A 12,864-nucleotide genomic window follows, 5' to 3' on the forward strand; every position below is an offset into this window, starting at 1 on the left:
TTTCAGGCTGAGCAGTCACCGAAGTGAGCGGTCGCTCGCTTCATTGTTTTTCTTCCTCCATCTCTCTCTCTCCTCTTCTCTCCTCCCCCTGACAGAGCTTGATCTTTTCCTCCTCTCATTCTGAAGCAGAAGTGAGAGAGAAACTGCTCTGCTGCATAAAAGATCCTCTGGCCAATTACTGACACTCACTCAGCGCTGGAAAAAGGAAACACTCGCTCTGCCTCCACGCAACTGGGATTCAATTTAGGGTGAAGTGAGGTTTTTTTGATTTTCTTTCCTGGACTGGATTTTCTCAATTCCATCTGAGCACGTTTTTAAAACAGAACACTCTCAGTAGGATTTGTTGTTTTCTGAGTGAAATAAAGAGCTGGAGCTACTTGGTACCAGGAAACAGGTGGGCTTTAAACCCTACCACTGCAGGGTGGGGGCTCAGCTCACTCCCCTGTGGAGATCCAGCAGGAGGCAGCCAAGACCCAAACACCCACAGATTGGACACATTACTTCAGTCCAGTCTTCAGTTGGGCGACACATTCACACTGTCAGACGTACGTGGATCATACGTGAGTTGACAGGAAGACTTGCTGACCGTTAGCAGGAAATCCGAATCAATCTGACGGGGAGGGGAGCGTATGGTCATCAGGAGGCTGATGAGAAGATGCCAGCCATCCTGGTGGCCTCCAAGATGAAATCCGGACTTCCCAAACCAAAACCGGTGCATAGTGCCCTGCCCATCCCGCAGACCCCCAGCAGACCATTGGCTCTAGCTCTGCCTCCTGCACCACTCAAGACCCACGTTCCCCTGCTGGATCAGCAGGTGGGCTCAGGACCCCGGAGAAGCAACGCTCCAGGGTCAGAGGCTGGAGGACACACTCAGGTCAGGAAGTCAAACACCTGCTGGGTGGAATCCCACTCACCACATGCACTTTGAGTTAAAGTCAGAGTTAAAGATCATTTGTAGTGGATTCAGTTTTTGTTCCCTTTTGGTCAAACTCAGCTAATTTATGAAAAACAATTTTCAGTGTTTGGCATAAAAACATAAAGACTCAATCCCCGTTATCATTTAATGTCGTGTCAGTGTGCACCTGTACCTGTCCAGCTGTCTCAGGCATGGTGGCTAATTGAATGATGATACTTTCTGTGGCTCTGCTCAGCCTCATAGAAACACACAGCCAGTTTCAGAGAGTTCCTGGAAGAAGACAGAGCAGGCTGTCCAGGATGGCAGCAGAGCAGGATATCAGGGTGACTGTTTTGCTGTGTTTGTAAAATATTGGCTGCGCTTAGCAACCTCACACAGACGGCTGCAACGGCGAGAGGCATCGCTCTAACACCATGTAAGGCAGCCACAGCGAGGGGTAGGAGGTGTCTGAGTGTTTTTGTGTGTATTGGTGAGGCAGCAAGTGCATGCTTGGCAACCTGTCTTTACAGTAAGCGTGACTCAGAGCCGCTGATCCGTCCAGCACACTGCTGATGAGGAGAGAAATGTGGATCCAGCACGTCGCTGTTTGTGTTGAGAGAAGATGCAGGAGGCCGGTGCCGTCGGATATGACATGGGTTCACTGCTGGTGTTTTAGAGTCTAATCATGTTTTCTCACTGACCTACTTTCAATGACTTTCTGCTCTCTGTCCTCTTTTCTCTCCTTCTCTCCATCCCTGCGGTGCTGATGATGCAGTGGGTTAACCCTTGACCTTACTGACCGGCGGCGGTGATGTGACTGTTGCAGTCACATACTGAAAACCATCGGTGCTGATTACGTGTGTGCACATGTACAGTATCTGAGTGTTTTATGAATGTTTCACATTACAGCTGCTGTTTTTCTTTCGTTTTTCTTGGTGAGCGCTGCATCGAAAGCCAAATGGGTCGTATTTGTCTTCTTTTCCTGCCGTCCTGTGTTTTATACCTGTTTTAATATTGTCGGGCCTCAAGCATTTATGAACGCCGCTCCGTGCATCTGCATACACTGCCATCAGAGGGCGTCTGCATTCAGCGTTTTTGGAGGTCACTCAGTCCGGGGGCCTGTGCTGCCAGTCGCCATATGTTTCTTGGTGTGTATGTTGCTGTATGATGCATTCAGTGGGATGCATCTCTGACCACATTTTTCTGCACTATTACCTTTGGGGAAAAGCAGAGAGATCATTGAATAGTTCGCAGTTAGGTTACTCTTTAATACAAGCCAGGGGTGTTATTTCATTTTCATAGTTTTGTTGTTTCATCATCCTAATTTCTGCACTGTGACTGCTGGACTTCACTCCAGGGATTGACAGAACTGGAGGAAGGGCTGAGAGGTAGAACTGCTGGCAGGATCTCTGAACACTACACACTAGTCACCGTCAGTGCAGGTCCAACCTGCAGATTTCATGCCCTGACACTATTGGTCCTCAGTGTGAACCCAATCTGCTCTGAGGGCAGAGTGAGACGAGTCGAGGAGGCTTTATATTTCTGGTGTTTACTGTTTCTTCTGCTGGAGGTTTCCTCAAGAGGACAGACAACGTAGGAAACAATATGGAAACTCTTTCCTTGTTCCTTGAGGTTGACATTCAGGAAAAGTCTATTCACCCAAAACAATCTGCTCCTTCACATGTATGAAACACCAGCTTTTCAAGGTGTGAAGGTGTTTTTTTTTAGCAGTCTTACAAACAGGAGAGTCCTCATAATAGCAGCAAATAGATCCACTGTAGTATTGTACGAGTGGGTTTAGATTTCAGTCAATTCACAACTAGGAAAACTTATTACTGCCTCTAGTGCTTGATTTTACCTTTATGTGTTTTATTAAACCAAGACATGAAGAAGAGTAAAGGAATAATCATAAATGTCCATATATAAGCCATAATAATACCTGAACGCAGGCACATTTTATGCACTGTAGGTTCTGGAAAGTGTGGGAAGTGTTTGAGCTCTCTGCATGTGTGTGTGTGTGTGTGTGTGGGTGTGTGTGTGTGGGTGTGTGTGTGAGTGTGTGTGTGTGTTTGTCCTTCACGTGTAGTGACACTATATGAAATAAGTTGTTCTGACCTTTAACCTTTTACCCAATCAGAGAGCAAATGCAGATACTCTGCTGCCCTCTAGTGGCTGTTTCTCAACATACACTCAAATCCATTCACAAACACTATTGGGGGTGTGGTTGGCGGGGGGGGGGGGGGGGGGGTGAGTGTGTGTGTGGCCTTGTTTTTCTATACTTGTGGGTACTCACTAACACTGTGGGGACTTGACTTCCTTACCGATGGATCCTGGTCCCCACAATGTAAATCACTGAATTTTAGGGTGATGGCTTGACTTCATGGTTAAGGGTCATGGTTAGGCAAGTAGTGGTTATGGTTAAGGGTCATGGTTAGGCAAGTAGTGGTTATGGTTAAGGGTTATGGTTAGGCAAGTAGTGGTTATGGTTAAGGGTCATGGTTAGGCAAGTAGTGGTTATGGTTAAGGGTTATGGTTAGTCAAGTAATGGTTATGGTAAAGGGTTAGGATAAGTCTGCAGTAAATGAATTTAAATCAATGAAAACGCTGGTCTAAGTGCCTCAGCTTTATCCTTCTCCCCCTTGACTTTCTGCCTGTGTTTTATTTCTCCCTCATTCACTCTCAATCTTATTTTTCACATTTTCCTTTTTGTGGCCCAAGTGTGTTGTTTCCAGGTCATTATTCCTTAGCTACAGAAAGAGGAAAGGTTCAGAGTAAGAATCTCTAAAAGCCATATTCACAGCAGGAGACTCTGAAAAGTAAGTTCTGATGCTTTGTGGAGCGTGCACAGAGCAAATGTTAAACACACACACACATACACTTGTGCACGCTCACTCACACAGCCACAGAGAGAGATTTGTCCATGTGCTGGAGTGATAACGAGCTCTTATCTTAATAAGTGTCTTTCTAGATAAAGGCTTAATTCAAGCTCTGTGTAGAGACTGGCTTTATTAGACTCAGCCTTTATTAGACTCAGCCTTTATTAGACTCAGCCTTTATTAGAGCTGATCACATAAAACTGTATAAACTCTAGTGGCACCAGTGATGAGGGTCACCGGGCCACCTCAGCTAATGTAGCTCGTTCTGTAAATAAATCAGAATCCACAAATCAGGAGAAAGGAGTTTAGTCTGACTAATGAATCGTCAGTGTTGGGGCATATTACACTGTCTGATAGATGCATCAGAGATGCTGAGCTCCAATAATCAACTGCCTTTGTTCTTGAAGATGTGTAATTACCAGAGATTATGATTTTGATCATCTGAATAATTTAAATAGGGTGTAATTTTATTGGGAAATGGTCTTGACTGAGAACCTTCATACCCAGTGAACTCAATTAATTATTATTATGTGTCTAAGCTAATTACATGACCCTTAGTGGCAATGAGTCGATCAATGTTGAGTCAGGAAAACAAATGGAATATTCTGCTTATTGCCTGGTTATTCATTCATGTAAATCAGAGTTCTTAATTTAATGCCCATGTTTCCCCTTAAACACAGATGAGTAGTTCATTTTTTAAACATTTGCTAAGTTAAAATAAAAATCCCACTAGTTCTGTTACATGTCCTAAAATGATCAGTCGATCAACACAAGGATGTTGATCATTTCTATAAATGATGAAACTTTTGCCTACATGCATCATATATCAAATATTTGGGGGTTTTCAGTGTTGGCTGAGCAAAACGAGCAGTTTGCTTTTGTCCTGTAGGAAGACGTAATGGGTAGTTGATGATGAAAAGTAATCTTTAGCTGCAGCCTTTAGTAAAATCAATGACCTAATGCTATTTTATATGATTTTTTAAGCCACACTGAACATTTTTGAGCATAATAAGATAAAAAAAGATGAATAGTCTGAATAGATCATCAGTCTGCATATCTCAAGTCCAACCTTTAAAATAAAGAAACCTTTAACTCTCTAATATGTTGAGCTTCTCCCCTCCTCCTCCTCCTCTGCATCCACTGAAAAGCAATAATGTCTTTTTTATGGCTTTTATATCCACCCTGAGTCTCCTCAAGACCCAGCCCAGGAAGTGAGAGTGAAAGGAACAGTGCTGCATTGGATTGCTAATGCCCTCCTGACCACCCAGAGGAGAACAGATTGGGTGGGGGGTCTGGGTGACTATATTGCTGCTTCTTTCTTTATTATCATGACAAAGAGCCACACATACACATATGTCTGCTGAGGAGGTGCTGGAAGTTAAATCCTGATTTAATGCATTTTTTTTGTAATTCATTGTTCATTGGTTCATTGTTCAAAGCAATAACTGACCTTTTAACAGACTCCGAGAGTTCAAAGTCCACAGGACACGTCTTGTTAAGTCTTGGGATCGATCCTCATAGATTCAACCGTCTGTCTCTGCTTTTTTCGTTTTTGGTTGAAGGTTAAAACCTGATTTTCAAAGTGGGATGTCATCAAAATGTGTCAAAATGTCAGTTTTTGTCAAGCTGCAAATCAGAGCTGTTGTCCCTTGTTGCTGAAAAGCTAACAGTTTGGAGATAAGAGCTTTTCACCCAGCAGCAACCACATGTATAGTATCAGTGTCAGGCAGGAGGAGCTCCACGTTGCTGCCGATAATAGTGACAGCACTTCTCTGTGTGTCCGCTCTCAGAGAACAGAAACGGTTGTCCTGCCGTTATCAGACTGGACTCAAACAGCCTGATGGCTGCGATACCTGCAGAGGCGTCACACACGGGCAGACTCTGGACAGATGGTCCAAATTGCAGCCTGAGGTCTGTGGCTTTTATCAGAGGTGGGCTCTCCCCCAGCAGGTACCTGAGCAGCCTTTCAGTGTGACAAAACTTTTGTTGATCATTGCTGTGTCTAGTCCACATTTTTCTTGTTGTGAATGAGCTTCAAACCACATGGGATGTCCACTCGATGTACCCAGGACACGTCCGTCTTTTCTGTGAAACACTGAGCAAGATTTTCACTTGGTTTAATATTTTCTGAGACAGAATCTAAAGTGAAGGTCAAGATATTCATTTTTCATCTCGAATATTTGGAGATAAAAGTTCACATCTTCTGTTCATTTGTTTTATCAGATTAGATGTTGATTTATAAGATTGGAAAAACTCAGGACTGTCATTTACCTAGTACTCCTTTTTTTGTTCTGTTGATATTTTCTCTTTCAGAGAAAATGTTCTAATTTTAGCACTTACACTGTTAAAATCCCAGGTTTTTAAATGTGATCATATACAGTTGGCTTCAATTGTAATGACCTCATCTCCTCCTAATGCGTCTCGATCAGATTCCACTTCCTGTGCGGTTGTCCTCGCGCCTTCCTGTGTGAGGTAATGGCTGAGGACATAACCATGTTAATTAAGCCAAGGGCATCTGCTTCTCCTGAGTCGGCGTCCTTCCACTGATCTCCCCCCAGGTGCCCTCCTCCCTTCGGCTTCTCTCCTTCTCTGCTTTCCTTGCATTAGTTGTCACAGGGAGCCTGTTGGTGCAGACAAGCGGGTCATTGTGAGCGGCGCCCCTGGGGAATGAGCGCTGCAGAGGAGGTTAGTCTAACACAATCAGCTCCATCTCTGTCTGGAAACAGGAGGCAGTGTGCAAACAGGAGGAGAGGCCAGGGGGTGGGGGGTCAGCAGGGCTGAAGTCAGCATCCCCAGAGACCTGTGCCCAGGGTCACCCAAGGCCAGGGCTCAGGTTGGATAACTTTAGGACCTGTGTGGAGCTGGGCGAGAGCTGATGACAGCTGCTGCTCATGACAGAGCTGATGTGCTGATAAAGCAGAACAAATCAGAACTAGTCAAATCTAATAGAAACGTAGAGTGTAAAATGACAACACTTGTACACACGGCAGATTACGTGATGCACATATTGTACACACACATACCACCTGACAGGTGTCTGATTGGATGGAGTAATTTAGAGATTAACTCGTCACCGATAACAATAAAAGTGCTAACCTGCTCAAATGAAGTGAAATCTTTACAAACTGTTCTCTATTCAAAAATGCAATAAAAACCTTGTGTAGCTGTAGGTACAGTGGATATACTAATGTAAATGTTAAATTAATCCACTTTCATTTATCTTCCTTGGATGATGGCTAGCTTTAGATAAGCATTGGGTGATCAAATGTTTTTAACAAATGTATTATTACTCAAAAAGATATTTCCTGTCATTCTGTAGCTGTGAACTCACAGTCAGATGAGGAGGAAACTTTTTAAGGCTTTTATCACTCACTTTATTTTATTTTATAGTGAAATTTCTATGTTAAGGTTAATATAAGAGCTGCAGGACAATCTGAATTTCCCCCCTGGTGGATGAATAAAGTATCTGTCTGTCTGTCTATCTATCTATCATCTGCAGCAGATGGCCATATATAACACCAGTCACTCAGTTGATACTGAACTCCATCAGTCCTGCAGGAAATTCTACCTTCATGCAGGTGACAGTGTTGACTGTAAAGAGTAAACAGGCAGAAATACAGCTTCAAATGTTTTGTCAGTGCAGTCGGGTTTTAAGAAGATGATGGATTTTCACATCTCTCCATTCAGCTCATTTTCCTGCAGCTTCAGGGAGTTTCCCAAGTGTGTGTGTGTGTGTGTGTGTGTGTGTGTGTGTGTGTGTGTGTGTGTGTGTGTGTGTGTGTGTGTTTCACATCTGCATGTCTGCGCTTGCTCAGTTGACACGGTCTCTCTCTAAGCCTCCCTGATAAATGCTGAATCCTTAAAGGGGGGGCTGTAAATCTGCCACTCAAAAAGCCTTTCATTGATTCTAAACACATCATCACACACACCCACACATGCATGATGCGTAAAAGACACACTCATAACCATAATAAAAAAATCACATCTGACTAAGTGAAGAATATATTAATGTAAGATGAAAACCCTTTTAACATGTATTGTAGATTTATGTGCTTCTTCTTTCCAAAACAAACCAAAATACGAACATGGTACAACCTAAATTCTGTCAATCAAGTTGACTTGTAAAGTTTTGGAAATATTAACAAACTTATTTAATTTTATTCTGACAAGGCAGATTTTAGAGGTACAGCATGTATCCCTGCAGCAGTAACATGCTCCATCTGTACCAGAGACCATCTGAAGATGCAACAACACATTGTATTATGAGCAGGCTCAATGTTATGTATTTAGATGATATTAGATGATATAATATTAAGGCAATCGACATACAAACTGTAGGCTGAGACGATAATGTTATTGTTACAAAGACCACTAAACATTTCATGCACTTCTGTTTTCTACCCCTGCTGTTGTAAACTTCTCTGGGTGTAAATAAATACAAATGGTTTCAATGAGTTTAAGCCTGCAGGAATGAAAATTCAGTCCAACAGTATGAGGCTACTAGTTCTTCTATTTTATTCTCACTAACTGGTTATATTTTCTTCTTCGGTTGAGAAAGTGCAAACTGTGCAGGTCACATCATATGTTTAGCTGCAGCCACAGGAGCTGATTAAAAGTATCGGCCGTTTTAACCTGGGATCTTTACTGGTTTTAATAACTTCCATCTGTGTATGGTGCAATGTGGGGAAACACCGAAAACAGCATCTGTACTGTGGTCAGAGATGTTTTCCATTCTCTGCTACTGAAGAGCACATCTGTCCAGATGTCACTGTCCTGTTTCACTTCAGTAACTAATATATTTTTATTCGTCTTAGCTGTGGACGACGTTTTTCCTACTGCAAACCAACAGTATGTCACCGCTGTAATGACTTTACACTAAACTCGTAGTTTCTCAGGTTTGCAGATGATATTCTGTATATGGCGTCTTCACTGACACTAGTGCCATCCTCTCTCACGTTATGTGGAAAATAAATGGCTGCTGTAAAAGAGAAGAAGTCAATGACAGGGCAGTGTCCCATTACAGCAAACCCTTGTCTAATTACTTTTGTGCATGTGTCTTTACCTATATGTCCCTCGGCCCACCCCCCCCCACACCACACCACACGTACACCACCCCACCTTCACTCAGAACGGAACAGCAGGGCGGTCACCCCAACACCTCCCCACCCCCATAACCATAATCTTCCTCCTCTCTAGCCTCGAGAGCTCAGAGGTGGGGGCCCCCCAAGACAAAGGGGCCCTCCTTGGCGGGGTTATCCCCCCCCCCCCCCCCCGCCATTGTCCCCAACACACTGAGGTTTATCTGGGACTGTGAAAGGAACCACTCTCAACCCATTCACTGCAGCTGCATTTAATGAGCTTGTTGAAGGCCTGTACTAAAACTGTTCAACACAAGCACTAAATGCTGACATATTCTCTTCTTGTAGAGTCAGAATGTCATTAAATCAATGCTGGTTAGGAGCAATGGCTTTCACTGGTGTGATACGCTGAGTGGATGGGTTTAGTTTCACAGTGTTTTACCTTAACATTGATGAAGTACAGCACTGAAGTACCGTGTGTGTCGTATTAGTGGCTTTTTTAAAAGTAAGGTTTGATTTCCAACTTGGAAACTGATTAAAAACCATGTTTTTATATTAGTAGCTTTTCATCTGTGGGGTCATTCACTCATGGATGCTGTGTTTTTAACCACTTTGCTGGTGCTGTGGCTCTTGGAGTAGTGATGCCTTATGGTCAGTTGTTCCATCCCTTTGGTTCATGCTGAAATATGTCAACAACTGTTGGATGGATGGAAAATAAATTTGGTTGAACGCGCCTCACAGATGACACCTCCTGACCTCTGTGGTCACTTGACTTTTCATCTAAAGCCAAAACTATGTCAAAGGTTTTACTCATGGGGGAACATCTAGTGGCACAAAGGTTGGTGCAAAAATGTGCAGTTCAGCTTGTTCGGTTTGTCTTTGTGGTGGAGTGACATGTCTTGAAAACTACTGGATGGATTGCAGTGACATTTGGTACAGACGCTGATGCAGACTATCAGGTCCAACATTAAGTGAACATATTAGACTAGCTTTTACTGCAGCGTCCCTCTCATTTAATATTTTATTGACGCTTTGCTTTGAGTACCACTCATTTGTGTTGGTTCGTCTCTGGCGGTTGTCGCAGACACTTGCTGGTAAAATTCACTGCAAACCACATGTCAAAATTTCAACCGTTGTTGACTCTAATTTGAAAAATAAAACATGCAAAGCTGAGCAACTTGCAGCTAATGGGCTAACCTGTCTGTGTTATTATGTGCAGTGCATTGAGCTGCAGATGTCAGTTCTTTTTGTTTTCCACACACTGAAAGTGGAATAAAATACATTATTTCCCTCCAGATTGTGAGTGTGGATGCTGTCAGATAACTGTAACTTGCATCTCTGTTCTGTGTTAGTATTTGGCAATTGAAAAGCAAAACAGACATTTATTTCTCATAGGTCATTACTTTGCACTGTTTAACAATATTATTGTTGCTTCATGAAGCTTAGAGCGTTTTGGTTCAGCCTGCTGGAAGTGATCAGGCGTCCCCCTACTGTGAGAACTTTCTGTCAAACTTGGGCCTTTCCCAAAATTCAAATTCAGCTTGTAATTTGTGGTCAGTGGTGGGGTGTGTGTGCACAGGGGGTTGGAACGCGCTCATCCTGTGCTGTGGACATACACACTCATACTTAAATGCTTAGGCTATGAACCCACTGTACACATGTACATAAATACACTCATGCAGCTGCTGCAATGTGATGTGGGTGACGGCCGATCAGAGACTGTCGGTCTCTGTTTGGAGAAAATAAAACCTGGCTTTTTTTAACAGGCAGCCGAGGAGCTGGTTCAAGGAATAATAAACAGAAACAGGACGGTTAGCGTTGAGGTCTGCATGGTCTGGCTTCTGCACACTGCACTTCCCACTATTTGGTCTCCCTACTGTTATCAAGAGTCCACTGATCACCCTTTTTTTTTTTTTTTTCTTAGTTTTTTGTCATGGAGGAGGCTCACACTTTGGGGGAGGGGTGGTAGAAGGTTAAGAGGCCTGTCCTTTTCTTTCTTACTCCTTCCCGTACGACCGATGGTCCATTGAAGAGCAATTGCACAATGTGTTGCTCTGAGTGAGGGAGGAGGGGAAGGAGAATCCACTCCTCCTCCACTGAGTGCGTTTAGTTTGGCTGCATCTCAGAGCAGCAGCAGCAGCGGCAGTGCTCCTCTTGCCTTTCGCTTTCTGCGTTTATTTTTCCCTCCTTCATCTCCCGGAGTGGGTGGAGACCAGCTCCAAGTGCTTGTGCTCTCTCCCCCTTCAGGCATACAGAGTCCTGCTGGGGCTCAAGCAAGCAGCACCACTACATTTCCTCTGGATCCACATGGTGCCCTCTTTCAGGGCATTTTTCCTCAAACATCCTGTGGATTTTTTTTTTTTTTTTTTTTGTGTTGGTTCCAGTTTGGTCTGGGCTGGGTTCTGATGACTTGTACTTGGGCCTGGGTGGCCAACCAGCAGTTCTCCACAATGTGAAGCAGGTGTCCGCAAGAAGCAACATGAGTTTGATGCTGTGCCGCTGGGAGCAGAACAATTTCACCATGAAACTGGTAGGCTGAATATTTTGCACGTCATTAAAAACTGGGTAATGAAAATGGATTGTTTTTGTTTTTGGCCGTAGAAAATATGAATCACTGCCTTTTCTGTTGTTGTTGACAGTCCTTTTATCAATACAGTCTTCACATGTTTATCCTGCCTTTCTTCACTGACACTTAGAGACATGTCTCACTTTTTCCCCACTGTGCGTTTATGTATCAGTGAAAATGCTCGTCTCCTCAGCCCGAAGCCTCACAGCACAGTGCGGTGTTGGATTGCATGCGATGGATTAGTGCCAGTCATTTTAATATCAGAGGAGATTGCTTAAGGTGTGCGTCCATGTTTTCCCCTCACTTGGATAAATTCACTTTGATGTCGGCAAAGAAAGTTAAAATGGGATTAGCGGGACCAAAAGATCTGCAGCATGTTTGTGTGTGTCCATTCTCCTTTTAAGCCTTTTAGGAAAATGAAAGTCTGTGGTTCTGCTTTGTTGCCAGTTGTTTGGTAAAATAGTGTAAGTGCTAGAGAAACGGTAAATACTCAACAGGATCTGGGGCACTATGATAAAAAAAAATAAAAAAACAGGGCTGGTCAGGTGCAGGGAGGTCATGTGGAGCACAATAATGAGAAAAAAGATCTTTGTAATAGCTGATGTATTTGATAAAAGTACAAAGCAGTAGACGTAGTAAAAGTCATTTTCTATAATGAGCACCCTGTCGAGTTTACACAACACAGCCGGATGGGACAGAAACTCTCTCTCTTTCTTTTCTCCCCGTCAGTTTCTGTGTCCCTTTCTTTCTTTCCAACCATGGTCCTTATCTGGATCTGCAGTGCGCCCACAGAGGAAGGGGAGATGGAAGCAGAGGAGGTTATTACAGAGTCTAGAGATGAACCGATAGAGAGGCTGGTTTAATTACACACCGCTAACCTCCACACAGCGTGACTGACGGTAGCCCGGCGGGCCACAGGGTCAGCGTGTGTTAGCGTGAATAAGAGAGTGAGAGGGACAAAGGGATTACATCCGTGGCCACTCGAACACATGCACACACTTCCAGAAATTAAAACGACCTTTTTCTTCATTATGAAGTGCAGTCAATGTCCATCATCCTGTCTGCACTAATACAGATCTATTGATTATTGGATTGCCATAGTCCAAATGTCAACAAATAATCAAAGCGGCACAAATCAAAATAAATAATTCATGTCTTTAATTTTAGACACAGACCCCCCTGTTTGTTTTCAGTTTAGAGTTTAGGATTCATAGTTATGTGCTGCACTGTGGTACTTTGTGTCTTTGTGTGCATCGATCCACTGAAATGCTCATTTATTTTCCAGTTATTCTTGTGTTGACTGACTGACTGAGGATTTCATTGAGATTCATTTCAGTCATTCAGGGGGTGTGACATCTAAAGAAGCTGAATTCAGCTTCCTGTCCTGTGGGAAAGTCAGGATCTCAGGCCAGACCTGAGAAGATCAGAACACACTGGAGGACTTGATTA

At 43.4% G+C, this 12,864-nt stretch overlaps 1 protein-coding gene across 5 annotated transcripts in view; it reads left to right on the forward strand.

The window, feature by feature from the left end:
* The first annotated feature begins 570 nt into the window (after positions 1-570).
* The window catches only part of nav2a (neuron navigator 2a), a 92,241-nt gene continuing 79,947 nt past the window's right edge, over positions 571-12,864 (forward strand). For all 5 annotated transcript variants that reach the window (XM_026319868.1, XM_026319869.1, XM_026319871.1 and 2 more), the window contains exon 1: positions 571-874. In XM_026319868.1, the coding sequence (XP_026175653.1) occupies positions 656-874 (219 nt within the window). In that variant the 5' untranslated portion in view covers positions 571-655. The remainder of the gene's footprint in view (positions 875-12,864) is intronic.

Source organism: Mastacembelus armatus, chromosome 3, assembly GCF_900324485.2.
Source record: "Mastacembelus armatus chromosome 3, fMasArm1.2, whole genome shotgun sequence".
Classification (NCBI taxonomy): Eukaryota; Metazoa; Chordata; class Actinopteri; order Synbranchiformes; family Mastacembelidae; genus Mastacembelus; species Mastacembelus armatus.